Raw genomic sequence first — 27,055 nt, 5'->3', positions numbered from 1 at the left:
AAGGGTGGATTTGTTACACAACTAGTAGTTATCTTTTGTAATCACTTGTAATTCACTCCAAAGGTCATAGACGCACACGAATGATTAGAGAGGAATAATATAAACATAATATAAATATGGTGCAGGAAAAGATCCATTCTTCAGCACATACAATTCAGACACATAAAAATGTGGTAAAGATAATTTTATTTCCAATGGGATTCACGTCTACCATGGATGCACCACAATCAGCTCTTCTCATTGGTTGATAAACAGGGACAGTTCTGAGGTATACATTTCATTTGAAGGGCAGTATTGATCAGTAAGCATTCGGGTGAATGGGTGTGTCAAACTTTTGACTGGTACTGCATTTGGCATGACAGACAAGATAAGACATCAAAGAACAACACAAAATAATGTAATAAATTAATCAATAGAATATTTGAAGTGTTGATACACAAATTGCCTTTACATTCAGAAACCAGGCAGGAAATGTAGTGGGGTCAAAACTGTGTGCACTATATTAGTGTCAGGTTCATTTCAGCACCCTCATATTTGATCATGTCTAAATACTTTTAAACTGTGATTCAACATAAATACATGGATGAGGGCCCCAATACACTTAACCGAGATTACGTTTCAGTCACCGAGCCGGCACTCTTGTCCAAGGAAAATTACAGAGCAATTTTTGTTAATCACCTTAACCAACGGCACCACAACAGATGGTTTCGTTGGTTTGGGGATTCAGAACGGTGACATTTTGGTGTCCGACCCAAAACACTACGCTATCTGCTGCACAACACAATCACAACAACAAAAGGCACTGAGGAACATTAACAGCAAATACTAATCTCCTTCTGGCTGTCTTTAGACTCCCATCTGTAAAAATGTGAAGCACTTGTTAAAAAAATAAACACTATATGCTTAAAAAAAAATTTGCGCCTTGGCCAAGGTTAGTTTAGATGGCTACCAAACAAACCTTCTTGCTGTCATTTCCAAATGCTACAGCACTTCATTGAAACAAAATGTGCCAAAACGTTTGAGAATGATAACACCTAACATTTAGAACGTACCCCCAATGGCACACAAGATTACCTGAATGTTTCACTGATTTAATTTTAGTAAGGATTATCCACAATTTTGCCATTACACAGGGAGAGATTACCATTGACCTATACAGTAACATTTACCAGAGCTAGCTGAAAAGATCTGGACATGACAATGAAATATTTGCAATACACCTGCTGAAAACTATTACAGTATTCAGAGCAGCCTCAAGAAGACCCCACTCCTCACGGTTTTCAAAAATAAATGTTTTGGATGAACTGACAGTCTGGATAGATGGTCATAGGGCTACCCAGTAGGTATGCACTATTTTATTACAGTAGAAAGCTGAAGGAAGCTGGACCAACATCAGAGTTCAACAAATAGGGCATTGTGTTATCGGATGTGGCCCTTTGAGGAGCCTTGTTCATTGCCATGTCGTCCTGGGTGTGTCACGGAACATCCACGTCCATCCGGCTGTACTTTGCTTGACTCCACTGAGCTGGTCGCCATGTAAGTGGCATCTGGTAGTTCTGAGGGATGATGCCTTGCACATTCTGTTCCAGGTACTGGAAAAATCTGTACCACCAAACCCTGGAGAAAAAGTTGCTCTGTGAAAATTCCTTTAGCACCTGTGAAACAAATGAAATGACCATGAATAACACCACCCCATATTTTCGGATTCAGTTTAAACATACAAGTATACCAAACACAAAAGGTGTGGCTGAAGTCCAACTACTGAATACATGCATGTTCTAACTAGACTCCAAAGGGTATACATACTTGATATATGTAGATATACATATATACGTACTTGCTGGTTGGCCATGGTGTGGTACCACCAGAACAGGCGTGTTGTGATGAAGTATGCCACCACGACATCTATAGAGTAGTGGTCATGAGCCAGGAGAATGCAGAAAAGTCCTACAGCACACAGCATCCAGCAGATCCAGTGGTACCACCAGAACCTTTTCGGGGAATCTGTGAGAAACATACAGAAGAAAAGGACTTTCATTTGATTGCATGTGAGAAATCAAATGTTATGTTGTTGTTTTTTTTTTTTATCAGTCACACATCAGAGCCACGGTCTTACAAAATACCACCAGGTGTCTCTGTTGGCCAAAATCAAACATTACAGTGATGCTGTGAAGCCTACAGTACTTACACTCTTTAATGAAGAGATATGTCAGTGTCAACATGACTGTGTGGCCACTGTAAAGATAGTCTCCACACATATGGTGGGACCCAGTGATGGTCAGGCCTCCTCCTGCCATCATCTTCATCACTCTGCGCATTTGCGCCTCCCAGTCACCAAACAGCTGCAATATAGTTTTGTCAGGTTAGTGTGACCGATGGTTGAAAGGCCTAAGCACAAATCAAACGTATTCAGCAAACAATTAAGACATTTGTATTAGCATAATATTAACTGCGTGAACTAAACACATCTTGTTAATTCTGTTCAGCCTATTTGAGCTAATGAAACATGGAACAAGGCCTTGGTTCAGTGATGCAGGGGCACAGTATTTTAACTGTTGAAATTAGGCTATCTGTAATGTTGTTAAATCAGTTGCCTTCAACAACAAATGTAAAGACACTTTCATAATGTAGCCTGGTTTCATATACTAGATATAACATAGTAAATCTTGGACACTGAAATCCATATGTTACATTCAATACAGCTGTATGAGTCAGTTGATTACAAAAAAACTAAGGCAGGACGTTTGGTTATGGAGGATGAAAAGAGCCTTTTGCTAATTAACAATTTTGCAGTTACTTATTGAAATACTATACACCTATATAGTATGCTACCTATCCCTTCCTACAACCTTTTAACATAATTCCTAAAACTAACTGTAACCCTAAGCACAACCCCTAACCTAACTTAATCTAACCTAACTCACATGCTAGCCAACTAGCTAACAACCAGTTGGGATTCTAATACACACCTTATGAATGTAACATAGAGCTCCGGAAAAAATGTAGACCACTGCAACTTTTTCTTTCGAAAAAGTTGAAAAGGAAGGTTTTGAGTGAGGAACAGAAAGGTTAAAATTAAGAGACCACTGCAAATTGAAAGCTTCTGTTCCTCACTCAAAACTTTCCTTTTCAACTTTTTTGGAAAGGAAAGAAAAGCTGTATACTAAATGAAATGTTGTTTAATATGTAGACAACATCCTCAGACCAGGCTGCCTGTATAACATATGGTTTCCTTCCGCTAAGTTGAAAGAGATCATGGCCCCTCCCCTAAAACTAGGCCTATACTGTATGACTGGGAGTAGACTAATACAGGAAGAACACATACTGAAACCCCACCCCACGGCCTCATGTCATGGCTAAACAGACAGGCTAAAAGTAGAGAACATTGAGGTTAAAGGTTTCCTTAGTAAGAGAAGTCATACAAAGTCAAATACATTTTATCATCATTTTCATAAGACAACATTTGATTAACCAAAAGAAGGCACCTCTTTCAACACTGGACCAATGAGATAATCTGAAAGTGAAGGACCTAAATGCCGTAGATGTTCAGTACAGTACACAGACATGAATAAGGTTACTTCCCAATGTTACAATGCACTACAGACATTCTTAACTTTGCCAGTGACCACCACAAGTGGAGAGAAATATTTTCCCAAGGTTTCTTTCAACAGGAATAAACAATGAATCCAGAAAGGCAATCACTGATGTCCCTAGAAATCAACATAAAGACTTGTAGCTCAAGAACTGGTGAAGAAGTTAAAATGACCATGAATAAAACCAACCGGCAATATTTCCGGGTCTAGGGAGAGATGGGAAGTACCTTAGGGGAACACTTGAAATGCATCCCTGGAACAGGGAGTGTGGTGACGTACATGGTGATGCACCTATATAGGTAGAGTGTGCCAACTATGAAGAAGAACCGCCTCCCAATGATGGACCTGAGGGCAAGACAGTTGTACATAAAGAATCAAGACATAGTTCTCAATCAGCACACCACAAAACATTTTAACATGGCATGGATCATTCAATTCAATATGGATCATTCAAGTTATGGCAATATACATATTATTTACCTATATTTTAATAGTGCCCACTGTAGAAGCCAAAGCCCGACCAGAATCATGCCATTGATTTCACATATAGAAAAAGCCCAGTCTACTCTGCCAAAAAAGTCGAAGAACTTGTCTGGCAGGGGTGGAGTTGCTTCCTTGGAAGGCACGCGTTCATGGACTATTGAGATCATGATGGTGGTGGAGATGAAGCAGATGATGGCATAGACAAAAGCCACACCGGTCTTCCCCCATTCCTCAGGGAACGGAGAGCGGGTGATCTCAGGCAAACGGATCTGTACACGCTCCTTGTGGAATCCATTGACCAGGCCGTTCCTCTTGGGCTTGTTCCCACCAACCTCATTGTTGATGGTCAAGATGGCGTGTCCATTGGCATGCCCGTTTTTATGTGCCTCAATGTGGTGCTCTATCGTGAGTCTCTCCATCTTTTCCAAAAGTTGTCTGCCTCCGTCGGAGGTGACAAGGGCCAGGGGGGGCGTCTGGAAGTCAGCCTTCGAGAGCTGCAGGAGGCCCTGGCCGTTCTGGTGGCGGAAGGCCTCAGAATATTCCTGCAATCCCTCATCATTAAGCCATTGGAGCACATCCTCCGTCGACCATTCAGCAACTTCCTTCATGTCAGCCTGTGGCGTATGCGATGCAAACCAAGAGACCAACCAGCGTAGAGTCTAGATGTGTTCACGACTCGGTCTAACAAATCCAGAGTACTTAAGTCACACTCATCATGTAGTAGGGACATTGGGTGCCGCCAGCACCTGGAGGGCCCAGTCAGTCTTATCTAGAGGTTATTCCATCTAACCAAGGTTTGGAATTTAGCTTGAAGCGGTTTGATGCAGTAACTCTTGTGCTAAAATCGGAGACCCCCCCCCAAAAAAAAAAAATTAGCATGTGTTCAAAATAGTTCATAACATTTAAATAGATTAAATATAAAATTAATTTAAGATTAAAATCAGGACTTATTGTCGTTTTGAAACTACAGTAAAAGTGCTAAAACTGCAATCAACTAAAATTGTATACAAAGTATTAAACAAGGTAGTTAAAAGCGCACTGATTTTACATCCATTGCAAGGGTTACAAATACTGTAGCTCTTATTAGACGTTTATGTTTCTACATGATATATATAAACATATTTCATGAATCCTTTATATTTTAGTTATATATAGTGAACTAAAATGATTGACTCATTTCAACTGCAATATTGCTTACGCGCAGACAGGACTATGGAATGTCGAACTTTAGCATACGCTTTCATTCAGGACATGAGACTTCTATTTTTCATTAATCTGGTTGTTTTGAAACCATCCTTTAGAAACTACCAGATTGCTTTAAGGGATTTAATGTGAGGAATTAGATCACAACTACGTACACTTCTTATAAACACACGAGACCATTTATGATATAGCTCTTGTATCTACAGCAGAGAACGTGAATTCTGTTTCAAGTCGTACATTTACAATACGTAAGATGCCCATCATAAAAACGCTTCACTATGCTGTATTCGGAATCACTGGCGAGAAAAATAACGTGTTACCTTGTAGATGCCGCCGTTCCGTTATCGTATAAACAATCAAAATCGGACAGTACGCAGTTCCTTGGCAGAAATAAAACAGCCTAAAAGGAGGCAACTTTATGTGAAGCACAGCTAAGTGCTTTAGAGGAAGCCGACAGTTTCGCGCAAGGCATTCGAAAATCTCGGTCTGGAGGGTATGGTTTCAGGGTGGGGCAGCTGTGTTTACAAATCGGTCTTACTATAACTTTCAGTCAGTGCGTTAGTATCCACCTCATCTGGTACACATTAGCAAAAGGCTGAAGCCCCGAAAACTTAGCATGAGTCGGCGCCACATCTCCAGTTAAATAGGCTACGTCAGACGGTCTTGTCTTATCCTTACCATCCCAATATCTGCGATTCGACACAGCAGATGCACAATTATCTATACTTTTCAATATATCGTTAGTTGACATTACTTCCTTTTTTGTGCTCATAATAGGATACTAAAATATAACTTTTGTGCCAAATTAGACAAAATCTAGTGGCGTGACTGGTTACCCCCGAACTTCAGTATTAACACATTCTATGTAGTTTTGACTACCAGTTACTCAAAATATACTCAAGAAAATTCCCCTGAAATAAAATGTGTCACCAACGCCCGAAATCGTGTGATAAACATTTTTATTGGGGGATCACACGCAATGAGCAAGTAGGCCTACATATGACACCTTTTTGAATGTGTTGGACCTGTTTTGAGTTTAAAATGTTATGGTGAAATTAAATGAAAAGTTTTACTGTTAAGAAAAAAGCTCAATATGGAGCATACAGCCTGAGATTTCCCTGTATTTACTAGCTTGTAAGCAAAGTGACTATTTGAATTACTCATGAACAGCCTACAGAACCTCAAGGCTTCTGGTTTAATCTGCTCAGGTTTCTGAAAGTGTGTTTGTCTGAGGAGATGCGGATATCTGAGGGGATGGAGCTCGCCCCGTGCGAAGACTGTACCACTACTGTCATGTAGACGTTTTTCTGGCACTTAGCCTAGCCAACAGATACCAAAAGATCCCCCAGGGGGATGGGGCAGTAGACGGTTCAGCCTACCGAGGAGGAGAATACAAGAGCCCGGTGAAGAGGAGCACGGGTCTGTCTCATAGGTCTCCCGTCTGTCTTCGAAACCGATTGTATCTTTCTCCCTGTACCATAAACTCGAGTTTCCTTACTGCGTTCCTGAACTGCCTTAACTCTCAGCTATCACTATCAGCACGATGTGCAAACAGCCTTGAAATATAAATGCAAAACCTATCACAGACAGCCCTCTATAATTTTAAGATTCTCTTTGTAATCAAAAGTGCTTATGAATGTATTATAGTCACTATCATTATCATTACAAGGTATAAATTTTTTATTTTCACATTCTTTAGAATGTCATACCAGTTGACAAATTCAAGGTTCTACTACATTAAATGGTTAATTATGTTGGATAAGATTAAATGTATCCATATTACATTTTGAGCAGTTTAAAGCTTTTAGCAACTTTATGCTTTTATTTTAATTTTTAAAATATCTAAAATGCTTTGGGCACATAAAATATGTAGATCTCTTTTGATGTTCTAGTCTCTTACTCCTTCATCTTCCGCTGCCTATTTTAACTGACCAAGCGCATTAACGTATTTCCACCACAACAGGAAACCAGCATGTGTTAGAAGTGAAAAGCTTTCTGGGCATTTGGATAAATTATTGTTTTAACTCACTGGGATTCTCATTTTTGTTCAGTGAGAACACTCCAAAAGGAACTCAGACCCATGAAAAGGGATTTACTTTATTAATGAATGCTCTTCAGGTTGTCTTCATTCCCACAACACACACTATACAGTGTTTCCACTGTCAACATTTTTTAGTACGAATTGCCAAAGACAGACAAAATGTTCTGTGTATATTTTTTCTTCTTCAAGATATCAACCCTGGATTCCAGATAGGAAATCACGTGTCTGTTCTATTCAACGTTACCGTAGATTAACTTGTCACACACTAATTACGAGTAAACTGCGTCAATGTTAGTTTTTTTAATTTATTTTTTAAGGCAATGTGAATGCAGTCAGATTTCTTTCAAGTGAATTTGGCAAATAGAGACTTTCTTTAAAAGGCAAGAGCAGTGCACATGCATTTAAAACGCCCATACGTGCAAAGTGTCAATTGAGGGTGATCTCAGATCTGTGTGAATGACATCCCAAAGACCTGATGTAATTGATCAAAAGAAAAAAAGTAATTGGGCTGCTAGACCAGGAGGGGAGACAGGAGAAATAATTCTGAATGCCAAAAGGTTCTGCTTTGGCTGTGCCACATTAGGGGTGACCCATACTATATGTCCTGACACTCATTTACTGATTTTAGGCTTTCAACCCAGTAGGTCTGGTAGGCCAATGCATTCGACCATACAACAAAGAAAGATATAAATGAACAAAAACGCACCCCTTGTAAAATGGTTGTTATGCAAGGCTGGAAACAACTGATTTTGTTTGTTACGATTGTGTCACAAGATGATTCAGCTGTTACTCATAGCCTAAGCCTAGAAGGACAAAGTCAAAGTACTAGCCCCTACAAACATCTGTTTACAAACTCACAACTTTCCTTAAACCTTGTAAGTACAATAAAAGCATAGAACACGTATAATGCGCAAACTGTAGACTATTGTGACTTGGATAGAGAACCTGTCTGTGTCCAACAGTATTTAGAGCAACTGTAATGTTTTAAATATTGGCTCTCAATCTACCTAACTGGTTAAATAATCAATAACTAAATGATATATACACAGTTGTGCTCATACGTTCACACAAGGTGACACATACAGGTGAAAATGACAATTAAAGGTGAATTTCCCAAATTGCAATTAGTGTCTGTGTATAAATAGTCAATGTTTTGTCAGGTCAAAACAAACACACACACACACACACACACACACATTATCCTGCACTTGTTCTCCTTGCTGCATTCTTCCTTTTCCTACTGTCTATATTTGAGGTGTGGCAACAAAACCCTAAGAAGTTCTGTATTCTGTATTCAACCAACTAGAACATGTTAATCTCTCACTTCCCTGAATCTTTCCCTGGCTGCACTAGGGCTGTGAGGCTAAACAGAGCTCTTCAGCAAGACCCACCCATCCGCTGCTGACTAAGGCTAAACAAAAAACTCTGAAACACCCGGTCGGTGTAAGCATCCCTGAATGGCCATCTCACAGCATGGGCAGGTTACACCAAACACAATCAATAGCAGCTAGGGATATTTCATTAAGAACTCTATATCCCAGTCCTGATAGTCAGAGATACAACCACACTGATATTGTTGCTCTTCATTTGCAAATGTTACTAAGCCAACTGTTTTACTAACTTCTTACTAATTAAGTGTTTGAAGATAGACTTAAAATTGATAATTTAGCCATTTTCATTTTCTTACACACACACACACACAGACACGCGCGCACACACACACACCGACATCACATTTTCAATAGTACTTACCTATGTCAGTGACAATCAGGTGTTAATAAGTGAATTTGGAAAGGCAGATATTTAATTCTAAAAGAATAAGGGCGATTCAACCCATTAAACTCTATGGAAAAAAAATTAAAAGGAGTTTGGTTAGTATTGGTGGTACTTTCTGTTAAACTGATAATGGATTCCTACAGCACAAAAAATATAGGCCTGGCCAAGTGTTTGGCCACAGGAAAGTCACACCCATTTGCAGTAAGCCATCTCTTCCAATTTATTATTCACTGAACAATTGTTTACAAAAAGGGGATTTCTATTATGGAACGGAGATGACAAAACATGTACTGCATTATACTGTACATATGACTTGCATAACACCCTCATCTGTACTGTATTTCACATCAATGTATGCATTTGCTAACCTATAGCTGTACTGTAGCCCTAAAATCAGACACTTATAATGACAGATTTTAGGCTTAGGGGACCAACAAAATTGGCAGAAAGGCATTAGGCATATCAATTAGTTTCTCTGTATAAATAGTCAATAAGTTTGTTAGCTCTCACGTGGATGCAGTGAGCAGGCTAGATACTGAGCCATGGGAAGCAGAAAAAAAACTGTCAAAAGACCTGCATAACAAGGTAATGGAACTTTATAAAGATAGAAAAGGATATAAAAAGATATCCAAAGCCTTGCAAACACCAGTCAGTACTATTCAATCTCTTGATACCAAACCAAGGTCAGGTAGACCAAGAAAGATTTCAGCCAAAACTGCCAGAAGAATTGTTTGGGATACAAAGAAAAACCCACAGGTAACCTCAGAAGAAATACAGGCTGCTCTGGAAAAAGACAGTGTGGTTGTTTCAAGGAGCACAATATGACGATACTTGAACAATAATGAGCTCCATGAGTTGCCAGAAAGAAGCCTTTACTGCACCAGTGCCACAAAAAAGCCTGGTTACAATATGTCCGACAACAACTTGACATGCCTCACTGCTTCTGGCACATTGTAATTTGGAGTGAAGAGACCAAAATAGAGCTTTATGGTCACAACCATAAGCACTATGTTTGGAGAGGGGTCAACAAGGCCTATAGTGAACTTACTGATGTTTTTGGGGTGTGTGAGCTCTAAAGGCACATGGAATCTTGTGCAAATTGATGTCAAAATGAATGCAGCATGGTATCAGAAAATACTGGCAAACAATTTGCATTCTTCTGCACGAAAGCTCCGCATAGGTCACTCTTGGACTTTCCAGCACAACAATGACCCTAAGGCACAAGGCCAATTTGACCCTCCAGTGGTTACAGCAGAAAAAGGTGAAGGTTCGGGAGTGGCCATCATAGTCTCCTGACCTTAATATCATTGAGCCACTCTGGGGAGATCTCAAAAGTGCATATCATGCAAGACAACCAAAGACTTTGCATGACTTGGAGACATTTTGCCAAGATGAATGGGCAGCTATACCCCCTGCAAGAATTTGGGGCCTCAGACAACTATTACAAAAGACTGCTCGCTGTTATTGATGCTTAAGGGGGCAATACACAGTATTAAGAACTAAGGGTATGCAGACTTTTGAACAGGGATCAGTTAATCTTTTTCTTTGTTGCCATGTTTTGTTTTATGATTGTGCCATTCTGTTATGACCTACAGTTGAATGTGAATCCCATAAGAAATAAAATACATGTATTTAGCCTGCTCACTCATGTTTTCTTTGCAAATGGTACATATATTACCAATTACCAACTGGAGCAGCATTTACATCAGCTTCTGGTAAATCAACCAATTAAAATTAATTAGGCTAATTAGTAAGAATATTGAGGCAAGGGACTATTTTCACAATCAAGGAATTCAAAAAAGAGAGAAATTGCCTATTAATTAAACCTGCTATGTTGATACTGCTGCTTGAGTTTTATTTGATAAAACCCTCTCTCATATCATCAATGGAATATCTCTTTTCTTTACATGTCTGAGCCAGTCCTGGAGATATGAAGATATAGTCCACATGGAAATCTAAACCCATCCTTTAAAATTTGCCACAGCATCACCTCATTGCTGTCAGGCAGCCACACGATTCAGCTTTACTAAAGCCATGTGGGGGGAGGAGGGGCCAGGACAGGATTAGAACAGGGGATGTGGGAGAGTGGGGTCTAGGTCTGGTGACCAGCTGGCCTCATTTATCGCTTGATGATAACTTAATTCCCCACTGATCTGATAACACCACCACAACCCCGCTGGGGTGGAGAATACCACAGATCAGGCTCAAAGGGTTGTTGACTGGTTTGGCCCATTCAGAGGTGGTACTGGCGCACCAAAACACTGGCTTAAAAACTGGAATAAAAAAAACTGGAATTTAAATAAAAATTTTGAATCGTTCACAATAAGTTTTGATATTACAATAAATAAATTAATGTTTTTTTATTTCAAATTACTCCATGTACGATAGAACAGTACAACATGTTTAGCACTTGCACTTAGAAGATTTCAGCTTTAGAGAAACCCCATTAAATTATAAAGACCTCAATTTACACTTAATCTTAAAAATATAAATCTTAAAAAAAAATTCAACAATGCTTTTCACGTATATAATGTATGCTTAAGAGGAAAATCAATGCCACTGTAAAAACATTATGCCAATTCACAGGATCTACAAATCTGCCTTCTCTGATACAGTACTAATGTTGGTATTAAAAATAGTGGGGACAGCTTTGGTATTAAAAATAGTGTGGACAGCTTTTTCTCATCCATCTATGCTTTCCAGATGAATGCACATATTTTTAAGACAGTATGGAAAGTTGCTCATGCAATTCACATCCACTCCATTCAGTTATTAGGGCATAAGTGAGTCATGATATTATTTCAATACAAATGGTGCATTCAATCTTCATTATATTCCGACAGCAAGCTGAACTACTTTAAGGGCTAAAGCACAGGCAGAAATTAAACAATACTTCAACAGCACCAAGGACAATTGATTTCCATTCACTTTCCAATTACACTCACCTAAAGGATTATTAGGAACACCTGTTCAATTTCTCATTAATGCAATTATCTAATCAACCAATCACATGGCAGTTGCTTCAATGCATTTAGGGATGTGGTCCTGTTCAAGACAATCTCCTGAACTCCAAACTGAATGTCAGAATGGGAAAGAAAGGTGATTTAAGCTATTTTGAGCGTGGCATGGTTGTTTTCACGCACAACCATTTCTACGGTTTACAAAGAATGGTGTGAAAAGGGAAAAACATCCAGTATGTGGCAGTCCTGTGGGCGAAAATGCCTTGTTGATGCTAGAGGTCAGAGGAGAATGGGCCAACTGATTCAAGCTGATAGAAGAGCAACTTTGACTGAAATAACCACTCGTTACAACCGAGGTATGCAGCAAAGCATTTGTAAAGCCACAACACGCACAACCTTGAGGCGGATGGGCTACAACAGCAGAAGACCCCATCGGGTACCACTCATCTCCACTACAAATAGGAAAAAGAGGCTACAATTTGCACAAGCTCACCAAAATTGGACAGTTGAAGACTGGAAAAATGTTGCCTGGTCTGATGAGTCTCGATTTCTGTTGAGACATTCAGATGGTAGAGTCAGAATTTGGCGTGAACAGAATGAGAACATGGATCCATCATGCCTTGTTACCACTGTGCAGGCTGCTGGTGGTGGTGTAATGGTGTGGGGGATGTTTTCTTGGCACACTTTAGGCCCCTTAGTGCCAATTGGGCATCGTTTAAATGCCACGGCCTACCTGAGCATTATTTCTGACCATGTCCATCCCTTTAGGACCACCATGTACCCATCCTCTGATGGCTACTTCCAGCAGGATAATGCACCATGTCACAAAGCTCGAATCATTTCAAATTGGTTTCTTGAACATGACAATGAGTTCACTGTACTGAAATGGCCCCCACAGTCACCAGATCTCAACCCAATAGAGCATCTTTGGGATGTGGTGGAACGGGAGCTTCGTGCCATGGATGTGCATCCCACAAATCTCTATCAACTGCAAGATGCTATCAATATGGGCCAACATTTCTAAAGAATGCTTTCAGCACCTTGTTGAATCAATGCCACGTAGAATTAAGGCAGTTCTGAAGGCGAAAGGGGGTCAAACACAGTATTAGTATGGTGTTCCTAATAATCCTTTAGGTGAGTGTATATTTGTTTTGTGGACTGGCCAGACAGCTTGTACTACTGTGATTCCTTGGGTAAATTACTAACACACAAAGACAATGTGTTTTAGGAATACACTCATTCCATTCCCCATACTCACTGCACTTACAGTTTCATAAGCCACAAAAGAACTTCAGTATCAGATAGTAGAGCCGAGACATCGCTACAATAAGACGCTGCAGAAGACAAAAGGGCGGATACTCTAAGCTCAAATGTGTGACCTCCAAATCAGCCATGCTTGTTTATTACCACTCACGTGTTTCTGACAATGATAAACACTGCAAACCAGAAGTATGTGGTTTGGCCTCTAACTGACCATGAAATGACATTCAGTAAATGCATGAATCACAATCTCCATAGGATACCTTGAATATGTAAGAATAAGTAGTGGGAAAGTTGAGGATGTGAAATATAATGTCAACAGATTTGGGGTACTGAAACCAAAAAAAAGGTCTGTTGAATAATTTCCCCTCTTTGAAACTGTAAAGATGTTAACACCCTTAAAACCAAAATAACAGCATCTGACCAAAAAGCAACATTTTGTTAAATCACATCCCAGAAGTAAGGCTGTACACGATCATTTCCACAAGGTTATTGCTGTAAATGACAATGTCTTCAGTGGAAAAGGTAAAATATGGGTAAAATGGGTTGCAAGTAAACCGGAAATTATCCAACTACTCTTCTTTATTCCCCACAGACTACGTTATTACCAATACAAATGTTGACCCCATTAGACTTAAAACCCTATTCTTATACAGAGATTTTTTATTTCCTCATTCTGAATCTCAAACATTCCTAATCTTAACAATGACGTCTCCGGACAAAAGAGTGAGTTAGTTCAGCAGTATCGGCACCATCTAGTGGTCAGAAAGTGTTAACATCAGATTTTGAAGGGCCTTTGAGTCTTTTATGTGTTTACAAACATTGCATCAAGGCTTTGTGCAGGCATCAAGTTTGCAGAAACATCCTTAAACTAGCATGCTAACAGACACAATACACAAATATACAAATATAACTAGCAATGTTAAATCGCATGGCAGCTAATGAGCAAGACAGAGGGAGAAAGTCAGGGGCAGAGGTTTGATTTCAAATGTGAGCGGACAAACACTGGCGTAGCGTGGTGAAGCCAGGGTGCAAGTTGTTCTTACATGGACCCTCACCCGGGATGAAAAATTGCGAAGAGGATATATAGTATATACGCATAGAAAGCCGATCATGAGATCTTACTGTGAAACACACAATTGTGTGCCTAACCATAAAAACGCAGAATAAGAAATATAATAACAAAAAACATATTTTATACAGGTCAAGCACAGGCCTCCCACCCACTGCGGGCCCTGGTGTAGCCGCACCCACAATAGCTACCCCAGTGGGGACAAACATGTTTTTGCAAATGACCATGTTTTGGAATGGGATAGCCAACATCTCATATAGGTAAATGCCATTTTCAAAAAGTGGGGGGGACATGTCCCACTCACGTATAATGAAACCTATGTCCCTGGAGAAGGTTCTAGTTTGCCGTGTATGCTGTGCACCAGACCCACTTCCTCAAGCACAGCCAGTCAGAAAAAAGCTAATTACCTGATGAAGAATAAAAGCTGCCTACTTGTTTAATGGATTCCTATATCAGTACTAAGAATATAAAAAAAATATTATTTAATAATAAAAATGTCATTATTTAGTTTTCCATCATTAAGCCCTCCTACTTCCATTAATTTGATTGGCCATCAAAACATATAGTCAAACATACACTCACCTAAAGGATTATTAAAAACACCTGTTCAATTTCTCATTAAGGCAATTATCTAATCAACCAATCACATGGCAGTTGCTTCAATGCATTTAGGGGTGTGGTCCTGGTCAAGACAATCTCCTGAACTCCAAACTGAATGTCAGAATGGGAAAGAAAGGTGATTTAAGCTATTTTGAGCGTGGCATGGTTGTTGGTGCCAGGCGGGCCGGTCTGAGTATTTCACAATCTGCTTAGTTACTGGGATTTTCACGCACAACCATTTCTAGGGTTTACAAAGAATGGTGTGAAAAAGGAAAAACATCCAGTATGCGGCAGTCCTGTGGGCGAAAATGCCTTGTTGATCCTAGAGGTCAGAGGAGAATGGGCCGACTGATTCAAGCTGATAGAAGAGCAACTTTGACTGAAATAACCACTCGTTACAACCGAGGTATGCAGCAAAGCATTTGTGAAGCCATAACACGCACAACCTTGAAGCGGATGGGCTACAACAGCAGAAGACCCCATCGGGTACCACTCATCTCCACTACAAATAGGAAAAAGAGGCTACAATTTGCACGAGCTCACCAAAACTGGACAGTTGAAGACTGGAAGAATGTTGCCTGGTCTGATGAGTCTCAATTTCTGTTGAGACATTCAGAAGGTAGAGTCAGAATTTGGCGTAAACAGAATGAGAACATGGATCCATCATGCCTTGTTACCACTGTGCAGGCTGCTGGTGGTGGTGTAATGGTGTGGGGGATGTTTTCTTGGCACACTTTAGGCCCCTTAGTGCCAATTGGGCATCGTTTAAATGCCACGGCCTACCTGAGCATTGTTTCTGACCATGTCCATCCCTTTATGACCACCATGTACCCATCCTCTGATGGCCACTTCCAGCAGGATAAGGCACCATTTCACAAAGCTTGAATCATTTCAAATTGGTTTCTTGAACATGACAATGAGTTCACTGTACTGAAATGGCCCCCACAGTCACCAGATCTCAACCCAATAGAGCATCTTTGTGATGTGGTGGAACGGGAGCTTTGTGCCCTGGATGTGTGTCCCACAAATCTCCATCAACTGCAAGATGCTATCAATATGGGCCAACATTTCTAAAGAATGCTTTCAGCACCTTGTTGAATCAATGCCACGTAGAATTAAGGCAGTTCTCAAGGCGAAAGGGGGTCAAACACAGTATTAGTATCGTGTTCCTAATAATCCTTTAGGTGAGTATATAGTCTTATGTTTTGAGCCATAATCGGAAAACAGTGTGTCATCTCAGCTCTTTTATTTATTTAACACCTTAAATGTAATTTGCTCTAACGGACTTGAGTTCACTCAAATGACAAAGCTCAAGACAGTCTCTATAATGTCAAAGCGCAAGACAGATGACTGCCAACAGAGATACTGGCCAATGCAGCAGAGTGCACAAAGTACGAAGACATTTGTGAACACAAGCTAAAACAAAAGCAGAGAGGAAATCAATAGAGACTGAAAAGAGTGAGAATAAGCAACTGACCAGTGTTTCATTTGCAATTACCTCTGATATTATTTGCCTTCCCCGTAAAAAGCTGTTTGTCATATCAAAAGAAAGAAAATGTGAAAAACCTATACAGATCCACTCTACTATATCTATTGAGAAACCAAACTTTTGCACACCTGTAGATGTTGTTGGAGAATACCAAAGGTCGATTCAAGTAAACAAAAACATTTGGCCCACTGGCGTAGCTAACCAGGGTGCGGCTGCACCAGGGCCCGTGGTGGGTGGGAGGCCCGTGCTTGACCTGAATAAAAATGTTTGGCTGGAAGACTGGGATTCATCTTGGATAGGTTACCTTAATGTCACTAGGTGAACTCTCAGAATCCAACAGTTATTGAATATTTCCAGTTTTCCTTTTCAGATCAAGTGCACCACCTGCGGTATGTGGTACCACACAGTGTGTGTTGGCCACCCCTCCACAAAGGGGGACTATTTCTGTAGGGGCTGTACACTTTAAAATAAAGTAATTGATTTCATAACTCATTTCCTTCAGTCACAGTAATGTGTCACTCCTTACAACTGTAAGATGACTTAGAGCTTGCATTGTATAATGAACTTGAATTTGTGCACTGTGTTAACATGTGTTTATTACACCACACCTGTTGTGTTGCCCATGTTGAGGATTTGATTTTGGTAGGTGTAAATGATGAAAGGATATGAATATGAAACATGGCCGATGGTAGATGTATCACAAGTTCATTTGTGCGCACTTCACTCTACTACAACTAACAACCGTATCCACTCTGCGTTCGAGCTCCAGCATCAGCAAACATCTCAAACTGTTTCCGTATAGGCTATACATAGTCTAAGTACAAACACATTAAATGCGATTATGACACAAATAAGAACATTAACATTTGAACGATTTATTTACATTTGCAGCATTTTCAACAGGCATCGATAGTCACCTACAAGATCATTCCTGCCCAAGGTTTCTCATGCCACGCCTACGTCGCATCTAGAAATGTCACCAGTTAATCAGAACGCCACTTAAAGTAACACCGGCCCTGCGTCATCACGCTACGCCAGTGTTTGTCCCCCTCACATTTGAAATCAAACCTACGCCCCTGGATCCACATTGTAAGAAATACCAGACCGAACAGCTAGTATTTAGACACTTTTAACAACAACATATTAATGTGGTTCGGCAAAATTATTTAGCTATATGGTACAGGTTTGATGAAAGCAATTAAATAGTTTCAGACGCTTAAAACGTTTCACTTCTGAAACGTTTTAGTTGGCGTAATGAAAAACACCCGATCCATTGAGCTCATTGTATGTACGCGCAACACCTGTCGTTTAACGAGACAGTTATCCTGGACAAATTGAAGCCTAGATTCTGCTTGTAAATGTATTTACATTTCAAACTCACCTTGATATGAAATGCATCAGGTGTGCATGTCAGGCTTTCCGAGGACCAGTCAAACAGAGCCATAAATCGATGTGTCAATCTGCTTTCTATAGAGGTCCTTGCTTCCTGAAGATGTAGAGGAGTCAAAATGCATTCAGCAAAGTCACTGATGCACAGCCAGTCATTTTTACTGCGCTACAGATGAATAGCTACGCAACAGTAAAATCCTACTGATTTGCCAATCTCGGGGCACTAGAGAAATGAGAAAATATATGCTTCAGGCTCATACAATGGCAACTATGATGGAGTTGCCCCCTGGTGGTATAGTATAGAGGCTTGTCATAGGAGTTGAACTCTCACTTTATGAATGTACCAGTATAATCAACACCTGAGCATATACATGTAACCAATATGGTAACACTATAATCATCAATGTATCAGGATATAAACACAACAGTATAATCAAATGATGTATGAGTAATAAGCACAGTAATCAAGAAGCACAACAATCAAGTAACAATAAATGTAAATGGCCCTAATGGCTCTATTATTTTTATACAAGTTTCTAGAGCCTGCGCCACCAATATTTAACAAGGAAAGCATCTTGGAAGGGTTGCGAAACAATGGTGGCGGATGGGGAGATAGATCCGCCCAAAAAGTAGCATACGGGGATAGCCAGGAAAGTTATGCAAGACAACACTGTATACATTTGTGTGTCCTGAGTTGGCAAGACAGTTGTTCCTGCAGGTCAACTCTGCTTGATTGCTCATTAAAAGTCTAAGTTGAATCCACAAACTCCTGAGTTATTGCATCTTTTTGAGTTGTTGCATTTTTGGCAAGAAGAAAAAAAAAATCCACGATAGTAGACAGAACTGGACAGAAGCATTACACAGAAGCTCTGATAGAAACCAGGGAAGGGTCAAGGGCAGTTCTGATGTGTAATAAAATAAACTTCACCTTATCCTAAACCCAACCAAAACCTTGACTATAAACTATTTTAACAAATTCTGAGATCAAATGTTGGTCTGCATGTCAGAAGTGCCGGTATCGGGTCGGTATCTACTCTTGTGTTCTGGTAAATTTAATTGATTCCCCGGTGGCGAACATTTTATTATCTTGCTTCATGTAGAATTTCTACACATACAACTTGAATCCAATGTTTTAGTCTGGGTCTCGTTCTGTTTGACCACGAGATGGACAGTGCCACACAAAAACGCGGGGTTAGATTACAGTAGGCCGGATTGTGAGAGTTCAAAGTTCACATCAAAACGACAACAATGCAGAATGTGCTAATTTACGTTAGCTAGTTTAGTAGATTGTAGCTATCGATAGTTTCTGCCTATCTCATTTGACAAAATGACATCTTCATTAACCAAACAAAATGTGTTGTTTAGGACATTTAGTCTTGCATTGACCGGTTTTTCATTTTATTCAGTTTCAAACGCTAAAGTTTCAAACATACCGGCGATTGCTAATTATTTTGGAACGAAAGGCAGATACGAGGAGGTAAACCCTTACCTCATTAATGACATTCTTTCCGTAAACAAATCCCTTTTGAAACCGGGATGTACTGATTGCACCGCTATTCATGTAACCGCTATTATTCGGCATGGTACACGATATCCGACTACCAAAAATATCAAAAGAATGCAACGGCTCTACGATCTTGTTGTAAACGAGGCAACGAACACTGAAAAATGGCTAAATGACATCAAAACCAGGTGGCAAATGTGGTACACTGACGACATGGACGGAAAGCTTGTGGAAAAGGGGCGAGATGACCACAGGCATCTAGCTGTCAGGTTGGCAACTTTGTTTCCATCTCTGATATCAGAGGAAAACCTCAGGAGCCATCGTATCCGTTTCATCACTAGCTCTAAACACAGATGTGTGGATAGCGTTGTAGCTTTCCAAGAGGGCCTGCTCAACCTTTGGAGAGTGGCAGGTGAGTATGCGCAGTAAAGCTTTATTGTTCCTGAATTATCAGTAGTCCTGTGCCTATCACCCTCAATCACACATTAATCTATACTTATACTGGAGTGTCCATTTGAATTAAATCACTTTTTCTTTCAATTCCACTTACATACACATACCATCAATTTACACCAAATTCCCCTTGATGACAAAGTAAAAACACATTTTGAGAAATGTGGACCAGTTGATTGAAAACAATGCAGATCATGTAGCCTACTCAAACAATGCAGCTTCATGCCTCTGCCTGCTTTACACTCCAATATGGGCAGTTTCTCTCATGCTTTGTTGTAGGTCTCCCTACAGACCTTCAATGGGGTTCAAGTGTAGGCTTTAGCTTGGCCACTCCAGGGCATTCACAGATTTGTCTTGAAACCACTCCAGTATTTTCTTTGTTTACTTTTTTTTTATCGTGCTGAAAGATGAATCTTTGCCACTTTTTGAGATCCTGAGCACACTGGATCAGGTTTCCTTCAAGGACCTCATTGTATTTTGTTACATATTTAATTTTCAACAAATATTTTTTGTGAATTTATTTAAAAACGTAATTTGTTATGACACTCGGAATTGAGCTCAGGTGCAGCACATAGCATCACTCATCGCAATTGGGGGATACGGGCATTGGTCATAGAACCACTCCTCTGTAACAGGCACATAACAGCCTGGTTGGAGAAGTAAAGGACACCATGAGAAACAAGATTCTCTAGTATGATGAAACCAAGATTGAACTCTTTGCCCTGAATACCATTTCCCACGTTTATAGGAAACCAGGCACCACTTATCACCTGTTTAATTGTATATGCTCAAGTGTCCTTCATGAATGAATCACGCTTTCAACTGTACCAGGCAGATGCCAGACAGTGTGTATGGTGTTTTCTGGGCAAGCGGTTTGCTGATGTCAACATTGTGACCTGAGCATGCTTGGTGGTGATGGAGTTATTATACGGTGGAGTTATTATATAAGTCCATTACCTTTCATTAATGGCAATTGGAATGCAGAGATACAGTGAAGAAATCATGAATCCCATTGTTTAGCTCTTCACTTGCCACCATTACCTCTTGCTTGATAATATGTTACAACAATCTCTACACAGTTCATGGCAGCTGAAAATGTCCCAGTTATTTTATGGCCTGCATACTCATCAGACGTGTCATCCAACATCTTTTGCACATTCCATAGGCCAGAATCAACAGCCTGATCTACTCTATGAAAACATGTGAAGCCCTGCATGAAGCAAAATGTCACAGAGGGATACTGATACTGTTTTCTGATTCATCTTTTTTTAAGGTGTCTTAAATCAACAGATGCATATTTGTATTTCCGGTCATGTGATATTGATGTATTAATGCATTAATGTTTAAGAACAAAAATTCAGCAAAAGCTTTTAAATTATCATGCTTTATCTATTAAAATCTATATAAAACATGTAACAGAAATACTGTTTATCTCTGCTTGCTTATAGGGTCAGGTAGAGGTGAGACTAGAGACAATATTGTTTAAGTGTTTGTCTTTATTATATTCCATTTTTGTCTCATTGCAGAAGTTGGACTTAGCCACAAGATCAATGATGAGTTGATGAGGTTCTTTGACCAATGCCAGAGATTTGTTGAGGATGTGGAGAACAACAAAACTGCCCTAGAACAGGTCTACCTTTTCAAGGCCTCAGCAGATATGAAAAGAGTCGAAATGAATATTGCTGACCGACTTCAAGTTCCATACAGTCACATCACATCAGGTTAGTTCTGAATCTTTGTATAGAGTGGTTAAGCAGGTTTGTGATGTTATGGTTGAAAAGTCCAGTCCTCTTGTGCAAGTTTTTTTTTTTTTTTGTTCCTCATCAGATTTGGTTGAGGCTGCCTTCTTCCTGTGCTCGTATGAATTTTCCATCAAATCTTTGAACTCCCCATGGTGCAACCTGTTTGATGAGACTGACGCCCAAGTATGTATGCAGCTCTGTGAAAGAAATATTACCTCTGCCACATGAACAATGAAAGCAGCCTCATGTTTCGCACAGTCATGTGAACTTTCATGGTTTTATCTAGCATTTTAAGCTGTACTTCGATCTGAGAATTCCATTGGCTCTTAAGTATATTCCCCCCTTGGTCTTTCCTAAAAGTTTTGTGTTCCAACATGAAATCAAGATGAAACTGTAGTTTTTGCTGCTGATTAACACCATACCATACCATCTTCTTCCGCTTATCCGAGGCCGGGTCGCGGGGGCAGCAGTCTAAGCAGGGATGCCCAGACTTCCCTCTCCCCAGACACTTCCTCCAGCTCTTCCGGGGGGACACCGAGGCATCCCAGGCCAGCCAGGAGACATAGTCCCTCCAGCGTCTCCTAGGTCTTCCCCGGGGTCTCCTCCCGGTGGGACGGGACCGGAACACCTTCCCAGGAAGGCGTTCCGGAGGCATCCGAAACAGATGCCCAAGCCACCTCAGCTGACCCCTCTCGATGTGGAGGAGCAGCGGCTCTACTCTGAGCTCCTCCCGGGTGACCGAGCTTCTCACCCTATCTCTAGGGGATCGCCCAGCCACCCTGCGGAGAAAGCTCATTTCGGCCACCTGTATCCGGGATCTTGTCCTTTCGGTCATGACCCAAAGCTCATGACCATAGGTGAGAGTAGGAACGTAGATTGATTGGTAAATCGAGAGCTTTCGCCTTGCGGCTCAGCTCTTTCTTCACCACGACAGACCGATACATCAACCGCATTACTGCAGAAGCTGCACCGATCCGTCTGTCAATCTCCCGTTCCTTCCTTCCCTCCCTCGTGAACAGGACCCCTAGATACTTAAACTCATCCACTTGAGGCAGGCACTCTCCACCAACCTGAAGTGGGCAAGCCACCCTTTTCCGACTGAGGACCATGGCCTCGGATTTGGAGGTACTGATTTTCATCCCCACCGCTTTACACTCGGCTGCAAACCGTCCAAGTGCATGCTGAAGGTCCTGGCTTGAAGGGGCCAACACGACAACATCATCCGCAAAGAGCAGAGACGAAATCATGTGGTCCCCAAACCTGACACCCTCCGGCCCCTGGCTGCGCCTAGAAATTCTGTCCATAAAAATTACGAACAGAACCGGTGACAAAGGGCAGCCCTGCCGGAGTCCAACATGCACAGGGAACAAGTCTGACTTACTGCCGGCAATGCGGACCAAGCTCCTGCTTCGGTCGTACAGGGACCTGACAGCCCTTAGCAAGGGACCCAGGACCCCATATTCCCGAAGCACCCTCCACAGGATGCCGCGAGGGACACAGTCGAATGCCTTCTCCAAATCCACAAAACACATGTGGATTGGTTGGGCAAACTCCCATGAACCCTCCATCACCCTGTAGAGGGTATAGAGCTGGTCCAGTGTTCCACGGCCTGGACGAAAACCACACTGTTCCTCCTGAATCTGAGGTTCTACTCTCGGCCGTATTCTCCTCTCCAGAACCCTGGCATAGACTTTCCCGGGGAGGCTGAGAAGTGTGATCCCCCTATAGTTGGAACACACCCTCCGGTCCCCCTTCTTAAAAAGAGGGACCACCACCCTGGTCTGCCATCCCAGAGGCACTGTCCCCGACTGCCACGCGATGTTGCACAGGCGTGTCAGCCAAGACAGCCCCACAACATCCAGAGACTTGAGGTACTCAGGGCGGATCTCATCCACCCCCGGTGCCTTGCCACCGAGGAGTTTCTTAACCACCTCTGTGACTTCAGCCCGGGTGATGGACGAGTCCACCTCTGAGCCCTCATCCTCTGCTTCCTCAATGGAAGACGTGACGGCCGGATTGAGGAGATCCTCGAAGTACTCCTTCCACCGCCCGACGACATCCCCAGTTGAGGTCAACAGCTGCCCACCTCTACTGTAAACAGCGTTGGTAGGGCACTGTTTCCCTCTCCTGAGGCGCCGGATGGTTTGCCAGAATCTCTTTGAGGCCAGCCGATAGTCCTTCTCCATGGCCTCACCGAACTCCTCCCAGGCCCGAGTCTTTGCCTCCACAACCACCCGGGCTGCACTCCGCTTGGCCTGTCGGTACCCGTCAGCTGCCTCAGGAGTCCCACAAGCCAACCAGGCCTGATAGGACTCCTTCTTCAGCTTGACGGGATCCCTTACTTCCGGTGGCCCCACCCTGGAGCCAGGCCCGGGGTTGGGGCTCGTTCGCGAGCGCCTGGTGGCCGGGCCTTTCCCCATGGGGCCCGGCCGGGCCCAGCCCGAACGAGCGACATGGGGCCGCCCTCCCGTGGGCTCACCACCCACAGGAGGGACCATAAGGGGCCGGTGCAGAGAGGATCGGGCGGCAGTCGAAGGCGGGGGCCTAGACAACCCGATCCCTGGACACGGAAACTAGCTCTAGGGACGTGGAACGTCACCTCGCTGGCGGGGAAGGAGCCTGAGATCGTGCGTGAGGTTGAGAGGTTCCGACTAGAGGTAGTTGGGATCACCTCTACGCACGGCTTGGGCTGATGAACACAAAAAGTATTAATGTCAAACTGAAAGATAAAACTTGTTCTCAATTAAATAATTGATTGCAAGTGTTCACACCCTTTAGTCAATATTTAGTAATGGTACAAATGGCAGCAATTAAAACCACGAGTCTACCAGAGCTGCACATCTGGACCCAGCCACTTTTGCTGATTCTTCTTTGCAAAATTGCAGTTTTCTTTTTACACATTCTCAATTGGATTGAGATCCAGACTTTGACTTTTGAAGCCACTCCAGTGTTTTGAAGCCACTCCAGTGTGGCTTCAGCTATATGTTTGGGGTCAGTGTACTGCTGGAAGATGAGTCTTCTCCTATGTCCAATGTTTCTTGCAGACCTGATGTAGAGAATCTTCTCTATAGCATAATGCTGCTACCAACATGTTCCAAACATAGAGCTCAGCTGTCAGGCTAAAGCTTATTTGACCATAAACTAGGGCTGGCAATATGGCAAAAACATTTATCATGATAATTTTTCTCATATCATTTGATATCGATTAATTATCACGATATACACTGCAAATTTGAATTTTCAGTAGGTATTGGCTTGAATTATGTAATCTAGTATATCCCAAAAACATCTACTTGCCCAAAGGTGGTTAACTTCTGAGTTTATTTCCGTGCAATTCACAGAATAACCAATTGGCCAACAAGGCCATTATAAAACATTGTGCTGTGTTGTTTGAATCACAGTCATTGCTAGTTTCTAACATTATAGAACATGAGGTAGAACACAAAATAAAAACTGTTGATATTATTTCAGTAACTCCTCCTGCTTATTGCACGGGAGGTTTCAGGCAAGAAAGACTAGTCTGTCCACTGCCTCTGGTTTGAAGGCCGACCTGTGGCAGGTAACAATATTGCCAGCTGTGCTAAAGATTCGCTCTGAAGGCGAACTGGTGGCAGGAATGCAAAGATACCGCTATGCCAGATGGCTTACTCTGGGAAAGTTTCTTTCATTGATCTTCCACCGTTCCAAATTTTATCGATAATTGGTTACATGCTTATCATTGAAATTGTATATTTCCTTATCGTGATGAATATTGGTGTTGATTAATTGCCCATTGTGTTGTTTTATTTTTGCCACTCTCCCGAAAAGGACACTTTTTTTAAGCCCCTGGGCTATCATTGCAAAATGTAGTGTCTCCCAGCTTAGCTGTGAAAGACTGTAACTTCTTTAGAGCTGCCCTAGGCCACTTAGATTTTCAGTGGTGCAATATTCTCCCCATTTCTTAATAATGACCCTTACTGTTCTTCCGTGAATATTCAATGCTTTGGAAATGTTCCTATAAACCTACCCCTGATTGCTGCTTTTGCAGAACCTTATTCAGATTTGCTTTGAATGTTCCTTCATATTCATGAGGATTGTTTTGTTACAATTGCACAAACCAACTGTGGGTCCTCCCAGAGACAGTTGTATTTAACCTGAAATCATGTGAAACACCTTAATTGCAATGGGACTCTTTCCAGCAAATTACATGGCTTCTATAATTGGTCACTTCAACAAATGGTTGATCTTAAGCTCGTTCAGGTGTGTCATAGCGAAGGGGTTGAATGTTAATGCAATCTATAATTTTATATTTGTAATCAATTTAGAACCATTTACAAATTTTATTTTTTCATTTACATTATGGATGTATTTGTGTTATGTCAATAATAACTCCTGATTAAGTCCAGTTTGATTTCTTGTAACACAAAATGTGGAAAAGTCGAAGGGCAGTGAATACTTTAGAGAACCACTACCAAGTCTTGGTCATATAACAGAATTATTGATGTAAAAATATATGTACAATCCAGATAATGTGACAAAGTTGCACAAAAAGATATAGACCTAACCACATTTCGAAGTTTAATTAATATAGTGACGTGCCGTTACAGGTGCTGGAGTACAAAAATGACCTAAAGCAGTACTGGAAGAGGGGTTATGGTCATGACATTAACCGGAAGTCCAGTTGTACTCTCTTTCATGACCTATTCAGTCGCCTTGATCGGGCTGCTCTTGAGATCAGGTGAGTTCTTCAATCTTCATATTGTCAGACAAAGCAACAGACTCCAAATGCAGTGTCAAGTCTAGACATTAACAGCTGTCTTTGCATGTACCAATGCTGCAGGCTAATGAGTCTGTTTGATTACAAAACATCTGCAAAGCCAGTTCACCAAGTAAGAGCCAATTGACCCTGAAAATCTATGGAAAATTTGAATGCATGAAAATCTGATGCACTGATAATGACAAAGCAAAAACAACTTTTTAGAAATGTTGGCAAATTCACATATATATATTTATAAATACAGAAATACGAGTAAACGTACGATGTGAGCTCTTTTTAATGTCCTATTCTTGTCCAGGTTTGGGCAAGTATCTGAGGCTGTTACCATCCAAGTGGGTCATGCCGAGACCCTCCTGCCGCTTTTGGCGCTTATGGGCTTCTTCAGAGACGAGACGCCCCTGACTGCCGACAACTTTGACCTGCAACGTGGTCGCACCTTCCGCACCAGCCGCATCGTGCCATACGCGGCCAACCTGGTCTTTGTACTGTATGACTGCAGCGAAGGGCTTCGTCTGCAGTTCCTGCTGAATGAGACGCCTCTAAAATTCCCTGGTATCCACCACCAGGCTCCATTGTATGGTACGGTGAGAGAGACCTACAGGGAGCTGCTGCACGGCTGCAATTTTGAGAAGGAGTGTGAGCTGCCCAGACCTAATCACAACAATGAGCTGTAATTTTGGGACATGTAACGGCTTGCTCTGCAGGCTTTCGAAGTATCTAACTTGTATGCGAGA

The 27,055-nt window shown here is 41.5% G+C and overlaps 2 protein-coding genes across 3 annotated transcripts; one reads left to right on the top strand and one right to left on the bottom strand.

Annotated features, from left to right (window-relative positions):
* Positions 1–169: 169 nt before the first annotated feature.
* On the bottom strand, positions 170–18,288 carry sgms1 (sphingomyelin synthase 1). 2 transcript variants are annotated; one of them, XM_010864677.3, is made up of 6 exons: positions 17,859–18,288; positions 4,074–4,914; positions 3,821–3,938; positions 2,189–2,342; positions 1,838–2,004; positions 170–1,655 (listed from the first exon to the last, which is right to left on the bottom strand). In XM_010864677.3, the coding sequence occupies exons 2-6, from the start codon at positions 4,682–4,684 to the stop codon at positions 1,476–1,478; spliced, it is 1,230 nt and encodes a 409-aa protein (XP_010862979.1). In that variant the 5' UTR covers positions 4,685–4,914; positions 17,859–18,288; the 3' UTR covers positions 170–1,475. The 2 variants fall into 2 exon arrangements, with proteins under 2 accessions (XP_010862979.1, XP_010862971.1); XM_010864669.3 differs by lacking the exon at positions 17,859–18,288 and adding an exon at positions 5,600–6,235.
* A 789-nt stretch (positions 18,289–19,077) lies between these two features.
* Positions 19,078–27,055, top strand: minpp1b (multiple inositol-polyphosphate phosphatase 1b). The gene is made up of 5 exons (XM_010864688.3): positions 19,078–19,782; positions 21,350–21,544; positions 21,651–21,748; positions 26,152–26,282; positions 26,620–27,055. The coding sequence occupies exons 1-5, from the start codon at positions 19,194–19,196 to the stop codon at positions 26,993–26,995; spliced, it is 1,389 nt and encodes a 462-aa protein (XP_010862990.2). The 5' UTR covers positions 19,078–19,193; the 3' UTR covers positions 26,996–27,055.

Source organism: Esox lucius, chromosome 5 (genome assembly GCF_011004845.1).
Source record: "Esox lucius isolate fEsoLuc1 chromosome 5, fEsoLuc1.pri, whole genome shotgun sequence".
In the NCBI taxonomy this organism is placed as follows: Eukaryota; Metazoa; Chordata; class Actinopteri; order Esociformes; family Esocidae; genus Esox; species Esox lucius.
Note: the sequence above shows the minus strand (reverse complement) of the source record. Positions and strands in the feature narration are given on the sequence as shown.